Raw genomic sequence first — 17,871 nt, forward strand, 5'->3', positions numbered from 1 at the left:
AAAGATTTATTCCGTGAGACAAGGGGCAGTGGGTTGCAGGCTGAAGAGCACAGTGGCAAGTTGGCAGCCATATCCAATTTAGGACTGAGGGCGATTCTAAAAACACCTTCTAAATCTAATTTAAAAATGTACAAAATAATTATGTTGTTATATACTGTACATAACAAAAAACGCCAAAAGGGGTTCCAGTCTTGAAAGGTAAAAATTTAAATAAAAAGCGGTTCCCATCCTAAATGGCTTAAACTATTAACTTATAATCCATAAAGCCTTTCACTGTACCATCACCATTTGTTCAGCAGAGCTGGCCCCCGGATGAGTTATGAGCCAAATGAGATGAATAATGCAGATCTGACTAGATTGTTAGCTAAACATATGCCTGATTCAGGCCACGTAAACACCTCTTCATTACCATGTCTTCATGCTGTTCGAACATCTGCTCTGCCAACTGAAGATGAAACCAAGTCTTTGTTGATTCTTAGCGTCCACTAATGCTGTATAATCAATCATACATCAATCAATGCTCATGTAACACTAATGATCTGTTCACAGAGGCTATTGTGTGCACATCTTGTGCACTTGGGTTGCATCCTTGAGGCCAATCTTTCCTGTGAAAAAATGACTACTAAGGTAATCAAAAAGAATCAACCAATGAACTCGGATCTGCTGGTCAATAACAATACACAGAAGACTAGCGTGTGCACATTCAGCCCCTCTATGACTATGGAGTCCACGTATGGTATCGCGACGCCTCAAAGGCCCTAAAAACAAGGCTTCAAACAGCCCAAAACAAAGTAATATTGGGTCCTGCTTAACCTTCCTTTTCGGGCTCACCTCACCGCTAATCACTTTTCAAGTGTGCGGTGGCTCATAGTAGATGACAGAGTAGAGCATCTTGCAATGGGCCTGGTGTACAAGATACACTACACAACTAAGATACACATGTACCTGACAAAATACTTCTAAAACGTCAAGGATGTCCACAATTACAACCCCAGAGGCAGCTCCACAGATCATGTTCAACCCAGATTCGGCTCAAACACAGGGTCAAATTCATTCACCTGCTATACCGCTAAAATGTGGAACGCCCTACCAAAGGCCTTTAAGGAGTGTAAATCCCTAACTTCCTTTAAAACCGCTCTGAAAAAACACATACAGGCGGCTGCCACTCAAAACTGGTAACAGTAAACTTAGCCTAACCTTATCTCCCCCTGACCCTTCTATTCTAAATACTTTATTTTTGCATCGTATTTTCACAACTTTTTTTTCCTATAGTACTGAGTTCTGTCTGTCATTCAATGTTATACGAGTAAAAAAAAGGATCTCAATGTCAATAAGCCATGTGCTTTCCTGAGCGTATCCTTTTAGTTGACCTTGTACCAGTGAACTGTACCGTCCCCTATTCCCGTTCCTATGCAAACTTCAAATAAATTGCGGTGGTTTAAAGCTCCCAACATGTATTTTCTTTAATGGTGCAATGTTTCGACCGTATTGGTCTACATCAGACAAATAAGACCTGTCCATCCCGGTCCCATTATTCTTGGGGCAATAAGAAAAGTTTAGCTCCCTGGAATCAGCATTTTATGATTTTCATGCATAGCATCGAAGTTATTTTGTTGTTGTTGTTGTTGTTATTAATATTATTATAAAAATCAAGTCATTATAACATGAAAACATGGTTAATAATTGTTTCTTTGAGATGTAAATGACAACAATTACAGGAATATTAACGTGACTCGTATCACTAAGTAATGAGCATAGACATTTACAGACATAGGGTAAGTGCAATGATTTAGCTTAGTATTAGCCACATTCAGCATTCAAGTCCCGGCAAACCTGGCCATCTTTCAGATTTCATTTGCACAATAATGCATCCATTTCATATTTACATGCCGATTTAAACTCTGACATTGAAATGTAGCCTGGTTTTGCCAGATTGCTACTGTGGTCTTAACACATTTTGAATGGAAAAGAAAATCAACAGGTTTTCTTCTGTGGTGGAAAAAAAAAGGATAGAGCGAAAAGACCCAACGACTGCAAACAATCAGAAATGTTCACATAGGCCTACAGCATAATACTGCACGCGCACACGCACGCACACGCACACACACACACACACACACACACACACACACACACACACAATACTGTAGAAGAACTGAATAAAGAATGAGACAGCAGTTTGTGTATTGCCTCTATCAGGGGGTCAAGCTGTATAACCCCTCGTATAGGCAGCCATGAATTATTATACCAATAAAGCCATGCCAAGCAGACACAGGAAAATTACAATTTAAATTACATCTTTGTTTTTTACAACAAGGGTTCATATTTTAGATTGTAATTAAAGAAAAGAAAAGATGAGTGTTAAAATGTTTTCATGTTGCTGCTTTCTATCTTTTAGCTATTTTAACGATTTTGATTTAATCGGTTGGGGGCATGCGTACAAGTTGCTAAATATGTCTTTTTAGACATCAAAATCGATAAAATCGATTCAAGGATATAAAGCAGTAAATGAAAACATTTTAACACTCATCTTTTCTTTTCTCTAATTACAATCTATAAAATATGTAAAAAAAAAAGTTGTCCTTAAAGCCATACTGTGTAAGTTGCCCAACTAGTGGTCATTAGCCCTATAGCAAACCGCGGTCGCGTCCGCGTCTTTCGTCCGTTTTTCGTACCTTCAGACCCCCGCGTCTGCCTCCACCTCGCTGAGATCTATCTTTTAAGGGGTCCCTTGTTCCTGTGCGTTCAGTAATTCCAGAGATACGGACTCCTTCACCCTGCCTGGTAGGCGAAATTACCTAGAGAAGGGATGGTACAAACGGGCGACAACAAATATGGCTGCCATAGCGAGTATTAGCGACCCCACTTCAAGATGCGCTGTGATTGGCCGGCAGTTGTATAACCCTCGCTGTGATTGGCCGGTAGTGTGATGACGCAATTTTGGCGCGAGATCCGGTCCACGGCAAGGATCTCAGTTTACATATAGAGAAGGCTTTACAGGCTGAAATTCACGGCGCGGATCTTCTAAAACTTTTGTGATTTAATAGTTAGGAGAATTTTAAGATTTGTTTTATAAAAAAAGTTACATAGTACAACTTTAAGTGCATGGGAACAGCCCCGCCCGCTTGAAGGCTATCTTTCATACCTCATCTAAAGATCCCACATGCAACGCAACCCCATGACCGGTCTGAGGTGCAGGGGAGAAACAGTATTATATGGGGCTTCATGAAGGACCTGGCAGGGGTACTGAGGAGTGGATGGAAGTACAGGAGAGAAACGCTATGGGGGTGTTGTGAGCAACCTGGCACCGGTACTGAAAAATGGAAAACGAAAACACCTCAACCCTCCGGGAAAAGGCTGGCCACACAGCCAAACTCCAAGGGGGGTGGGCTGAATGTGCTATACGCGACCTTCTGAAGAAACCAGAGGACGACGTGCCAGCCTTGTCACGCAGTGCGTGACAGGCCGAGCCAATATCATTACACCGATTAGCTTGGCCTGGACTGAAAGCACAGAGTCGGAGCCTGTGGAAGACTGATGGTGATAAAGCAGGGGGGGAGAGTGTGTGTGTGTGTGTGTGTGTGTGTGTGTGTGTGTGTGTGTGTGTGTGTGTGTGTGTGTGTGTGTGTGCGTGCTCCACAAGATGAATGCCACATTTTCAATTATGAAAATGTTGGCAATTGCAATTACATGCTACAATTATGGCTGACTGACTGACCTTGCCTGGGCTCGGTGGTGAAATACAGGCTAATGCCAGGGAGAGAGATCATCGCTCAGTGTAACCCATCGTGTTCATTTAACTCCACACATTTTCAGACAAATTCGGTTCTCTCTTGATCCTATAAAAACGTGCCGGTACATCAAGACCACAATTAGGGTCTTGATCCATTTTTAAACCATGAGAAATATAGCATTAAAAAAAACACATCTGAGACATGTCTTTTGCCAACTTAGGAACAAGGTAAGATTAGACTGTGCTCTCTTTAAACATCATCAAGAGCAGGCTTTTACATCATCTTGCCCTGACAACTATAATGCCTTTCTCTGTCTCAATTGGCACGATATTGCATCACACCAGATTGTTGCAGAGTTTTGCTGGCAGTTTTTTAATGAAGACAAAACACATATTACACTCTTATTATGCCTATTCTGTCTTGATTAACTGTTCATTTTGAAATCAAATTTCTTTGCAGATTCGTTTTAAGGCTTGCCTTGGACAAGGTCTTAAAGGGACAGTTCACACATTCCAAAAGACAATCATTTGAGGAGACTCTTTGTGTCTCCATACTAGGGAACAAAGCAGGATCTTTGTGTCTCCAAAGGGAACCACAGCTGGTCATCAAATTTCTTGGCTTAGTAATGCGACAAACACGAAAAAGTATCCATGAATTCAAGTCTCCTTGGGGTGAGTAATCGATAGGAAAAAAAAATGTTTTTTTGTGTGTAAACTATCCCTTTAACTACATCTCAGAATGTCAACAACATATGAGCCAAAGCATTATGTTCTCCTTATACTGTAGTGTAGATCCTCTTGACATTATAAAGTGTAAGCTAAAGACCTAAGGGTTTATCCTCTGTAGGATACATTATATCTAGGCTTACAGTGGTCATTTGTGTTCCTTTCCCCCCTCAGGTAATCCTGTTAATACTGCTGAGATCTGCATACAGTTTACATAGAATGAAAAGCTCCACCAGCTGTCAGTCAGTCACGTCACACTTTTGCCCTACTCAAATCTCCGCCACCGTTGGCCCTATCAATGCCAAACTTTGCACACACACTCCTTGGCTGGCAAATCACAACCTCCGTCCCTCATTTCTCACATGCCCCTCTTCTAGCGCCACAATCAGGCCGATTTTTGCAAAACACATTTTTGGACACTGCTCCTACATATTTTGCCCTAAAATCACGCAAAGCGGTACACAGTATCTTTAAAGTCATGTCATCAACAAGGATCTGTCCCATTTCCCATATTCCCATTCCATATTTATTTGCTACAATTGCCTTCTAAAGTTTGTGTATGCGACCTGGCGGTTGCTTATCCCCCGATTAGGGAGTCTTACTGGGTGTATACTGTATGTGTAGCCTTGTTTTATATCTTATCATGTGCTCTATGAATACGATTTCAGAATTACCTGACATGGTTTGCTGATGGCTTGTTTACACCTTTGCTAATGGATTCATATTAAATATTAATGCATATTCAGACATTTCAACTAACTTTGGGGGAAAAGAAGTTCCCATCACACAAAATTTGGATGGCTGCCCTGTCATAACTCTGAGGCTCAGACCTCCTGTTGAGTGTAATGCTCTTAATCTGCCCATTTCTTGTCTCATTCGCTTTTGTGTTGGATCCTCAAAAAGTGTTTTGGCAGTTAATCCCAACTGGCTTTGAAAACAGCATTTTCATTACTGAGTTCTTTTCATTCTTTGTTTACTCAGCCTGTTATCCACATTGATTTTTAAGATCTTCATCCCGGCTGACGGCAGCATTCCAATCTGCATTCAATCTAGAAGGTACCCATGTGTCATTACGTCTGTGATGTATTCTTTGCCAGACGATCGATTTTGGAACAGAACAAATATGTTAGTATTGCAGACTGGCTTGTTTATTTATTTATTTATTTAAAGAATATATTTTGAGGCAGTGTTTGCTTTACTTAGACTTTAGAGAAAGAAACCAAGGACAGAGAGGAGAAAAGACACGCATCACAGTTAGGTCTCCAGCTAGAAATGAGCCAGGGATGTTCTGATTATGGGAAGTTATCCAGACCAGTATGCTACTGTACATGTGCACTCCTTGCAAACCACATTTCAATTGCAAACTCGGTCAATTCAAATCTTTACCCGGGAAAACAGCCCTTTACATGGAGATACTGTCAGGATGAATGACAGATACACATGCTGACACTGTTGCCCTGCAGAAAGCCATTGGATCTGGGTCCTGTATCTATTAGCATCAAATATTAAAAGCCAGGTGTGACAAGGACATCCATTCAAGTCATTCAAATGATGGATTAGAATCCAGCAACATACCGTAACACATCTCAAAACCATGCCACCAGTGTCAGATGTGATCTGTTTCTGTTATATTGAATCTCTGGCATTTTAAGGGGTTTTGTTAATATGATGTCAACTCAGTACATTACATTACAGTCTGTGGTTTGTTGATGTCATTACAGTAAATGTATGTATATTTCAAATTCAGTCCCATAAAAAAAACCCTAGTACGATGCTCGTCGGAAAAGGCATGCCCTTTCGGTTATGCAATACCCATTGTGCCTGTTGTCAGAGTAGCCTACTGTATTAGGGCTAGTCTATGACGTCAGTACTCTGACATCATACTGATCCGTCATCCAACCGACTTCCCACCAGGCAACTGGCAAGTGAAGCCGAACGACGCGCACACACACACACACACACACACACACACACACACACACACACACACACACACACACACACACACACACACACACACACACACACACACACACACACACACACACACACACACACACACACACACACACACACGTATAGTGATATTGTACCAACATAAACTATCCTGATCAGTTTGTTAAAGTCTTGTTAAAGACTATGTCTATGATCATCTGAGTAAGCTTCTATACTATTCTGTAGTGTACTGCACAGAAACCATCCATTTTACAGCACATTGCAGCTTAGCTAGACTCATAATGAACTGTGTTATGTGTGTAATGAATTATGTGCCAGTCATCCCCTCTACCTGAGAAAGCCATCTCTTTTCAATCCAAGGTCAATCTGACGCAATCAAAAGGATAACAAGCAGAAATGAATAGCCTACAGCAGGGAAGATAATGCCCATTCTCTTGCCTGAATGTAAAATAATTATCACTGATGAATAGAATGTTTACCTAATTTAATTAGGGACACAAAGTGGAACGTGTCTGTTTGGCGACTACTGTATTACCGTAAGTAATTTAATTTCAATAGGAGCAAATGGAAGGCCGAATGAGATCTCATGTTGCATGTTTTCCAGTCAACCCAGTCAGACCAGAGTGGCTTGAATCAACCAACATTGCCATCCATATTTAATTCATGGGTGTACGGGATATCTTGTGTGCAAAGTTGACAGTTTGGCCCTCGACAACTACGTTCTCTCAGCCATATCGTCGTTACCGGGTGAAAACCTTGTATGTCCAAAACCTTTCGTTTTGCATTTATCATTTTAAAAATGATTCAAACTAAAGTAGTGAAACCAGCAGATCTACAAGCACTCGGCTGGTTTCACTACTTTTGTGCGACGGCCTGTCTGATGATTCAGCAGGGCTTTACTTCGTGAAAAAAACGTACAAATTTGAAACTTGGAGATACGAGGTTTCTGCCCGACAACGACAATATGACGATAACCCTTACCGCAACATGAAGCTGAGGGAACATAGGGACCCCTTTGATATACCTTGTTTGGGGCCTACATGTACATGTTGGACAAACCAACGGCCCGACAGACAGATATTGTAACAATAAAATGTAAGTTAAAAAAATAATTATATAAAACAAAAAGTATACATGAAGAGTCCACCTCAAGTTTGCGACTGCAGCATCACATACTGTACTTGCCAATTGCTAATAAGTTCAATCAATAGTGCTGTTAACTGTACATATGTAATACAGTAGCACGCCTAAAGGGGCATTCCCAAACTGCCTGTGGGGAAATCAGTCCTTTAGCAGGAATCTTATCAAGTTATATAAAGTGAAATTTAAATCGCACTCACAAGTGTGTGTGTGTGTGTGTGTGTGTGTGTGTGTGTGTGTGTGTGTGTGCGTGCGTGCGTGCGTGCGTGCGTGCGTGCGTGCGTGCGTGCGTGCGTGCGTGCGTGCGTGTGTGCGTGTGGACAGGTTTTTATTACTTTGTGAGGACCAAATGTCCCCACAAGTATAGTAGAATTGGAGAAATAGACATTGTGAAATAGTAGAAATAGTAGGTCCCCACAACGGTTAGGGTTAGGGTTTAGGGTTAGGGTTGGGTTTAGGGTTAGGGTTAGGGTTAGGGGTTAGGTTTAGGGATAGAGGTTAGGGTAAGGCCACAGGACTTGCATAAAAATGAATGGAATGTCCCCACAAATATAGTAGACTATGTGTAATGTCCCCACAAAGTAGTAATTGCAAACCTGTGTGTGTGTGTGTGTGTGTGTGTGTGTGTGTGTGTGTGTGTGTGTGTGTGTGTGTGTGTGTGTGTGTGTGTGTGTGTGTGTGTGTGTGTGTGTGATTTCCAGTTAATCTCCTGCTTTCTGTTTCTCATCAAAGCCAATTTATCTCCAGTCAGAGAGTCTTACACCATCTGAATACCCTTTTGTGTTATTAGATGTTCACTGTTCACTCTCACTTTGGGTGAGAGGACATTCTTCCTTAAACGATAACTCCGCCCTAAATCACTTCTAGGCTCATTTTCCTACTTATATTGATCCAAAATTACTGTCCATGGGGTCTATTAGGCAGAAATAGCCATGTTGTCCAGATTCCCCAGCAGATATCATAGATTACACAATTTGTTGTGGTCAAAAGTGTTTTTATTTTTCATGAACGTGGTAATACCGGTAGTTGTCATTACAAACACATCCATGCCATCGTTGTCCCACACAAGCCATCAAACTCTGCTAAAACAGATGTAATGCTTTTATGTGTTTTGCCAAGTCCCAGAAAAGATGCCCTGTGATTGGCCAGTACAGTCACTTTGATTGGCACTTGTGCCGAATGCTCGCCCCAAAACATTATTTATGAGATTGTGGTGGCTTGTGCGGGACAACCAAGGCATGGATTTTTGTAATTGTAACAACTAGTACCAATTCATGAAAAAGAAAATCACTTTTGACCGCAACAAATAGTGTAAAAGTGATAGGCTTATTTATAGGCTCCACTCTATGCTGGGTTCTGCTGGGGAAACTGGACAACAGGGCTATTTCTGCCTAATAGACCCCATTGACAGTAATTTTGGATCAATATAAGTAGGAAAATGAGCCTAGAAGTGATTTAGGGCGGAGTTGGTGTTTAATAAGGCTATAGGCTTCTCAGCCTAAAGTGCAATCATCACACAATATCAAAGAGAATGAGAACGCTGCAATTCTTTGGTACGAATCAAATTGCAGTTGTGATGATAGAGTCATGATAAGACTCTCTCAGCAGGTTCTTAATGCTAGACTTAAATCTTATCTAACATACCGTATATACGAAACTGGTATAAGCACAGAGTTCAAGATGAAAACATAACATACTGCTTGCGAGCAAAAATAAAGCACCTGAATGGTGTGCCTTGTGGGTGAGTTGTCTTTAGAGGATATAACGGTGAATACCGGACAATTTGTACATTACAGTAAGTTGTTAAAAAAACTACATTTCATTGTAATTAAGATATTCGATCGAAATTTGAAATGTTTTAATGCCACATTTAGCTACTATGTGCTGGGACAGGCAGCCCTGGCAGCTTTTTTTGCGACCAGTGGAGCTGATTTCTTTGTTTGACGAGACCCGTTCCATAATGCTCAATATCACCATGGGTAGATAGCTGTTTCAACCAATCAGATTTCTTTGTGGGAACTACCTGTTGTATAATAATACTATAGTGCATGATTTGTTGTGTACAGTATAAAGTACATATTCCACCTTGCAAGGGGGTCCCCACGTTTGTGTTCATTCCAGAGGTTTCTTAATGTTGTTTATGTCAAGGTTTTATTCTTTTATTTTGTCCTTACCCAATTGAAGGTCTGAGGTCAGGGGGTGTCTTTTGTTAAACTTTTGAGACTGTGATTTGGTTTAAGTGAATCATTAAGTCCTATGCTTAGTTGTCCCAGAGGGCTCTGCTCTACTAAAAATAGTTATGTACAAGCTCATGTGTGAACTCGTAGATCAGCCATTTATGGCGAATGTTCACCCCGGAATAGGGACACAAGGGTTGAGGGCTATATAAATAAAGTCAAGCTGAGTTACCTTTACCGACTGAAAGGGGAGAAATAAGTCCAAAATAGTTGCAAAATGTATTTATCAATGTCTTTTTTTACATACCATCCCACATGCAGTATCATGCATAATCGCATATAGCTCCTGCAATCCACGGAATAAATTTAGGCTTGTCGCATGAAGCAGCATTTACAGTATGTGGCTGCAGACTATAACCTTTTACGCAAGGCCTGCCTACGACTGCTCAGTATTTAGAAGAGAACATGAAATCCTATTTATTCAAGGGATCAACTATTTTCCAGTTCAGGGCTTAAACGGAATGCTGCGGTCCTGCAAACACTTTGATTTAAACGGTTATAGCTCCCTCAGAGCTGCCTTGTTGGTTGGTTGGGTATGTCATGGTTAAAGGTACTGTATAGTACAGTACCTTAACAATGGATCACCCATCCATCCATCCAGAAGTGTATACTGGTGGTACAAGGACGATATTACTTACTGTCAATCAAATCTACCTGTAGTTATGGACCAGACATATTTTATGTTTCAATCAACTCTCAGCGTTAACTCATTGAGTGCCAGCCTATCACCACTAGAGGGCGCCCAGTGACCAGAGAATAATAGAGATATGCTGGTAATGCATGCCCAAGCCCTGGAGCCCAAGCCCAAGCCCTACTTGCCTGAACACTTTCCTTTGTGCATGTACAGGAAGAGGATGAAGTTAGCTTGAAGTTAGCTATTGGCTACCAAGCATTTTAGAAGCCTTATTTTCGTCAACTTAGCCATGATTAAACCTTGCACACCTCATGCATGGGAAAAAAACAGAGAAGAATGAGCTCTAAAAAATCCAATGCAATCCTGGATTGCATTGGAGTGGATTTCTGCAGTTTGTTCACAGCTTTCAAACAAAAAAATCCGATTGGAAATCCGTTCAGGCATTCTTGAGATAATCGCCATTATGTTTTACATGTAATGTAAACAAAAATGGCTGCCCTGTATGTTAGATGGGGTTGTATGGGGGTGGAACATGCAAAATCGCGATTGAAATCATGTTCACCAGATTTGATGGGGTCCAAAAAAAAAAAAAAAAAAATCAAAAAAAAATTTTTCAATTTTTTTTTTTTTTTTTTTTTTTTAAAAGCCGAACTTGTTCGGGATCGGCACTCTACGATACGCTAATAAAGCCGAACTAGTTCGGGATTGGCACTCAATGAGTTAATATATTCATTTGTAATTTCCAAGAGGGTACAAATTGACAATTAAATCGACCCGAAACATTTGTACACTCCGAGTTAAATTAACACTGAAGATTTCACAGAGTACATCACAAGAAAACCCCTGTAATTAAAAACTCAATTATCTGCTCTATCCTCGCTGGTGGAGGGTGAATCCACGGTGACCGCTTTGCTTGCGGTTTCCTCTAGCATTTCATCACACAGGACAGCTCCTGTAGTGGGGGCGGCTGACAGACAAATCCTGCCTCTGTGATGAAAGGCGACGGGAAAGGCCTGACATCCTAACCGGAATAATGGGTCTCTCGCTGGGATCGATGCCACGCGCTCTCTCCAATGCGTTGTGTGGCGGGGAGGTGGCGGCGCATTAGCTATGCCTGACTTCCGCTCACTGATCAGCATGTCTCTGTCAAGCAGCGACATTAAGGTGGAGGGCTGGTGTAGAGGGTTGGGTGTCGTCTGGGCGGCTAACAGAGCTAACTAACTCTTGGGAGGGACTGTGTCACGGCTGAAGTGAGTCTCTATAGATCAGCTCTGACTAAGTGCGCAGTCAGAGAGGGCTCCTTCACAGAGCCGGATCGATGCAGTGATTATATCATTGTTACCTTTCACTTCATTACCGACGTCTGCAGCAGCAGAAACAAGCAGAGCTCCAACCCCCCCCCCCCCCCCCCCGCCCGCCATAAAGAGTTGCGTGCGTGTGTGCATGCACGCACTTGTGTACATGTTAGAATGAGTCCACATATTGTCATCGCCGGGCAGAAATCTCATATCTGCAAAAGTTTCAAATTTCCATTTTTCATAAAGTGAAGCCTTGCTTCATCATGCAAGACTGTTGGGCAAAACTAGTGAAAATAGCCAATCTACTAGCACTGTGCGAGGCGTTGTGTGCTTGTAGATAGGCTATTTTTACCGTTTTAAATTGTTCTTAAAACGATGAATGCAAAGCGAACGATTTTGGACATACAAGGTTTCCACCCGACAACAACGACATCCATGCGTACACACAGTGAACACAACACACAGTGTACACATGTGATATTGCTACAGTTTGTTACATTTGTACTCGTCTCACATAGCCTGGTGATCAGAGATGTCCGCCTACTGACTGACACGTCTGGGGAAATCTAAATTCAATGAACGGGCTTAATGGACACCGGAGAAAATCCATCTGCCACAAACCTACGCCCACTGCTTTTGCAAACCGATCCTGATACCATCTCGATATGAAGGACCGCCGCAAGCCACAAACAAGTCTTTGATCTGTGAAGCGGTTATTTTTTTAAATGTCTAAACTGTTTCCACCCAGTTTGAATTCAGATGTCACCAGACCTATCGGTAGGCAAAGATCTCTGATGATCCAGATTACATTTGTACACTCTCTGAGTTACACTTGGATAAATGAACAATGAGAATTTCACAGTGCATATTCAAGCATGTGCAATGTGTATATATCATACTTGTGCATGTTTACAAGTGTGCATGAATCTGTGTGCACGGAATGTGTGCGTACGGCCCTTCTCATTGTCCTCAATCTGTCCACAGCCTGCTAGCCACAGTGAGACAGGTGCGAACAAATATTTACCCTGATGAATACAGACAGCTCATTAGCCGTGTCATTCCCAACAACGTTCACTCCAGCTCAGTAAAGAGAAAATGAGCGCAACCACACCTGGTCGCAAATGCTGACACATTTCAGCATGTCTGAGAGTTTCATAAAGCGCGTGACCTGCGTATGTGTGTGCACGTGGGCACAGTAAGAGTTAAGAATCCCGCCGTGCCCGTGTCGTTCGACTTGGACAGTAGCAATACAGATAAATATCAAACATGTATGAAAATTGTCGGAACAACAGTCCCGTACCACTGGCCTCTTCACTTGAAAAACTATCAATAAAGGTAGAAATTCTAGAAAAGCCAAAAACGAATCAGCCCGACTGTCCTATGAGCGACTGGATTGGATCTTTGAGCCACTAGAGGATAATCATGCCAGGCAATTGCTCCCGATTTGGGCGTATATGGGGTATTGTTTCATCACTGTACATACAGTATGTCTGGGTGCATGTACGTGCAAGGCGTGTTTAGGGCATGTTACCTGTTGCAGTCGACGTGCAGCAGTAGGTGGGAGGCGCTGATGGTGAGGGCGATCTTGTGCCACTGGCCATCGGCCAGGCGGTAGGGGAAGGACTCAGAGCGGGGCTTGCCTTTGAAACGATAGTGGTAGCGGATCTCCTCTCTCACGCCGCTGCTCTCTAGTTCAAAGTAACTGCAAGGCAGAGAGAGGACACAACACTGTCAAGAGAGCAGAGGTCAAAGATGCAGTTTGCAGTGAAATATCGTCGCTGTCGGGCAGAAACCTTGTATCTCCAAGTTACGTTATTTTTCGTAAAGTAAAGCCCTGCTTCAAGGTACAAGGCTGTCGCACAGAACCAGTGAAAATAGCAGATCGCCTGTTTTCACTGTTTGAAATAATTTTTTTAAAATGATAAATACAACGGTTTCCACCCGACACCAACGATGTATCTCTTTCTCGGAGGTACGGAGCATTCCTGATACAGGGTACATTTTGCACACATATTTGGGGAATCTGGGAACACAATATAAAAAATGGTTTTGAACCAGTAAATATACTGTACATGCAGCAGTTTAATTTCCCCACAACCAAACACAGCTTATGTAGGAAGTTAATGTGATGTTTGTAAAAAAAAAAAAAAAAAGTGGCGTTGGTAGACAGTAGGGATGCATCTGGATTTGAACCCAGCCCATCATGATGCTGTGTTCACCGGTGATTCCATCACTGTCTGTTCCATCTATTCAATTCTGTCTCGCTGCTTCTCCAGCTCCTCTCCCAGCTGACATGCCCTGGATTCAACACCCTGATCGACCACGCTAAATCAAGAGTCACCAGCTACGGCCAGCAGTACCGCCAGAGGCAGCCAGCCATGACATTTCAGCTTCCTCCGGCTGCACCTGACCCCCATCATGGAACCGCAAGGCCCCAGCAGATGGCCCCTGGTACCACTACCAACACACACACACGTGCACATATGCTCGCACACACACACGCACAGAGTAAAGTATGGATAAACAAATACCCACACGCATCCAAGTTGGCAAGTCAAGGTGGCCAGACGCACCCGTCTCAGATTTGCACATGTATACTACGCAGGACATGAGGTGAAATGAGTGCTCCCTCCTCCCCCAATATGACCAGATTACGTCATCCTAGCCTCATGTACTGTCTTACATAATCAACCCGAGCAACAGAGGTTAGATATATTCTCCTGGCTGGCTACTACGAGACTTCCTCCCTCCGAAATAGTTTGAAATGAATTTAAACATGAGTCGGAAAAGCAGAGACCTGTTTGAAGGACAACTTTGGTTTATTACAACAAGGGTTCACATTTTAGATTGTAATTGGAGAAAAGAAAAGATGAGTGTTAGCCGTTTTAGCAATTTTAAATACCTTAACTCTTTTACTGCTTCGGACGTTCCTGTTCGCCCCAATTTTGACGGCGGCGCGTGCCAATACGGCTCGTTCTTTTTACCTCGTCTGATGACTGTAAGCTGATGGGGGGTCGCCCCGCCGTGTACAGTAAAAACATCTCCCGTAACACTGCTCTCAAAAATCCACCGCACGTTAGCAATAATGGAGTCCCAAATCACTTCCTGGCTGTTTTCTGTGGATCTGTTCTAGAAAATGTATTTCTATGCTCAGAATGTAGGGCAACCGAAGCGGCCCAATTCATATTAATTCTTGCATAAGGCTGCCCTCTGTCACCAGTATGGCCAAAGTACACATTTGACCGTCCATTGTAAAATGAATTAGTTTAGAAAGAACCAATAAATAATTTTCTATAACATCGCAAAGGTAAGCTGCTTTTTGCTGGCACCAGCCCCAATAAATAAATAATAACATCTGGCAGTAGGACTAGTTGTGGATAGTTGTGCTTAAGGACACTTTATGTATATATATTTATATATTATTCGTTCACTCTCTTGATGTACCTTGCTCTTTACTGTACTCTGTTCTTGTTTCTTTTATTTTTTATTTTTTATTCTTACTTGTCTGTAACTTTGTAAATAACCTTATACTGCTGTGCTGCCTCTGGGCAACTGATTTTCCCCCTTGGGATAATAAAGGTATCTATCTATCTATCTATCTAGGACCGTTAATTTCAGTGGTTGGGGGCATGCATGCAAATGGCTAAATATGTCTTTTTAGACACAATAAGCCGGTCAATTTCTTTACAGTAACACTAATAGCCCCCATAAGTCACATCTGCCCATGAAAGATTGTGGTGCATCTTGGGAATGGGCTTATTGTGTCTAAAAAGACACATTTAGCCACCTGCACGCATGCCCCAACCACTGAAATCAAAGTAATTAAAATGGCTAAAACGATAGAAAGGAGTACATGAAAACATTTTAACACTCATCTTTTCTTCTAAAATATGAACCCTTGTTGTAAAAAACCAAAGTTGTCCTTCAACGTCTGCACAAAGATGTTGAGATGTTCTGTGGTGTGACTGTGGTGGCCAGTCAGTGCCTTCTTGTTTAGAGGGACAGTGGAGCACCAACAGAATCATCAAACTGAGTAAGAAGGCCAGCCAGAGATATTACAACTCGTCCACACTGCCAGCGATGTGAGCGACCCGACGCGTTGCCGCGCGAAATACTGTCCTCATATGGAGTGTCGGCTAATTGCGTTGCGGCGTAGCCTGAACCAATCAAATAAATAATAAAAAGTGTTTGAGGGCGGGACATGGCCACGAAACCTCATACAATAGAGACCATGCGAGTGAATATAGGAGGTGTGGACAACGTCGCTGCACGACGCGCTGTCGCTTGCGGTACTTCAGGACTGTCTCATTGAAACAAAATGTCTTTTACGAGATTATATGGCTTGCGCCGCGTCGCTGGGGTCGCTGGCAGCGTGGATGGGCTGTTATGGGGTGGAGCTGCACTCCCAGACACCGGTGTCTGAAAGGAGGATGCTGTCCTCCATGCCATAGTGGACGATGTCTCCCACCCTCTTTATGATGAACTGGTTAACAGAAGCAGCACGTTCAGTGAGAGACTCATTATGCCAAAATGTACCACAAAGTCATTCGTAGCGGTGGCCATTAAGCTTTACATTGCTTAAGGGGCATTTCATTGAGGGGATTGATGTAGTGTGTAGGCTTATATAGTATGCTAGTTATAGGCTTGCAAATTGACACGTTTCAATTGATCTTTGAATCTTGAATCTTATGTTTTATTATTTATTGCCTCTTGGATGTGATTTGCTGATGAGAGCGGATGTGGTTCTTCATTCCCCTTCAGGGATAAATAAAGAATTTCCATTTTTACATCATAAATTGTTTTGCTAATACTTGTAGAGATTTTGTACAACGCTCAAACAAATGACAACACATTATCTCTGGAGTCAGGCGAAATGCATGATCGACTTGAAATTTGAATCACAACACACAGCCAAAATCTATCAAAACAATATTGGCAACAATAAATTCAAAAATACGTAATTTGCATGCACACAAACCCTATGTGTACACACACACACACACACACACACACACACACACACACACAGCACACACACACACACACACACACACACACACACACACACACACAATGTCGGCCTTCATTCCGCACAGCATCCTAGCCATCCTCATGCATATTTATAGTCCAGGAGGACGGACGTGCTCCATGGAATACCAAGTGAAGCTGTGGGAAGCTGGAGTTATCCGCTGTGCTATTTTCTCAGAGATGCAACTGAGAGAGACTCATCAGAACTCACATAAACAACACTTCCTCATAGGAGAAAGAAAAACCTATGTCATTTCCACACCGCCCAAGTATGAATTGTGAAAGGCCAAAAGGTCTTTCGACGGGTGTTTGTTTCCATCTAGCAGAGCTAATGACACAATCCGAGAATTACAGGTAAGCCCGCTGTGACTAATCGACACAGGGACAGGCATCCAGGACTCCTGGTCTTGGGGCTTTCATGGTTGTCTGGGGAGCCTTTTTTTACTGTTCATCCCATCCAGCTCCAACCATGGAATAAATGCCTGATAAAGAAGGGGTGAGAGGGCTGTGCTAATATTGAAACGATTAACAATGAGCAAATTAACAAGCATCGCAGGGAAGTACTTTCCTAGGATATTAAATTGCATTTACCAAGATGAGAATGGTGGCTGCTCCGGTTGCATATTCGCATATTGCATGTGCGGGCTCATTTGTTAGTGCACGTGCATTTTTGTGCGTGTGTGTGTGTGTGTGTGTGTGTGTGTGTGTGTGTTAGGGATGGGACGATACACAATGTTATCATTTTTCATGATAAAAAACACTCACGATAATCATATCGTGGAGATTTAATTCATCGCGATATCGTCCTCCATCTTGCACTGGGATCAGTTCACCTTTTATTTGCATAGCTGCATATTCGGTACCAATTAAACTCTCTAGAATTGGTAAAAGGTACTTATAATATATGTACTTGACACAGTCTTTTTTTCACTCCATCAAATGTCTTTGCCAAAAAATAGCCGATCTACAGGCTCACAACACGTCACAACGTGACGCGTTGTGAGCTTGTAGATCTGCTATTTGTTGGCAAATGTTCCACCCCAGGATAATGGATTTTGATTATCGTGATAATATCGTAAATTGCGATTTCTTTTGTCACAATAATCGTGATATGACATT

The 17,871-nt window shown here is 42.2% G+C and overlaps 1 protein-coding gene across 1 annotated transcript in view; it reads right to left on the minus strand.

Annotated features, from left to right (window-relative positions):
• Nucleotides 1-17,871, minus strand: part of LOC308288369 (protein kinase C-binding protein NELL1-like) — a gene marked incomplete at both ends in the record, with an annotated part of 330,259 nt that overhangs the window by 263,397 nt on the left and 48,991 nt on the right. The window contains one exon of the mRNA XM_080729790.1: nucleotides 13,256-13,426. Within this exon, the coding sequence (XP_080585916.1) occupies nucleotides 13,256-13,426 (171 nt within the window). The remainder of the gene's footprint in view (nucleotides 1-13,255; nucleotides 13,427-17,871) is intronic.

The sequence above is a fragment of the Nannobrachium achirus genome, assembly GCF_963921795.1.
Source record: "Nannobrachium achirus genome assembly, chromosome: 7".
NCBI classification, from domain to species: Eukaryota; Metazoa; Chordata; class Actinopteri; order Myctophiformes; family Myctophidae; genus Nannobrachium; species Nannobrachium achirus.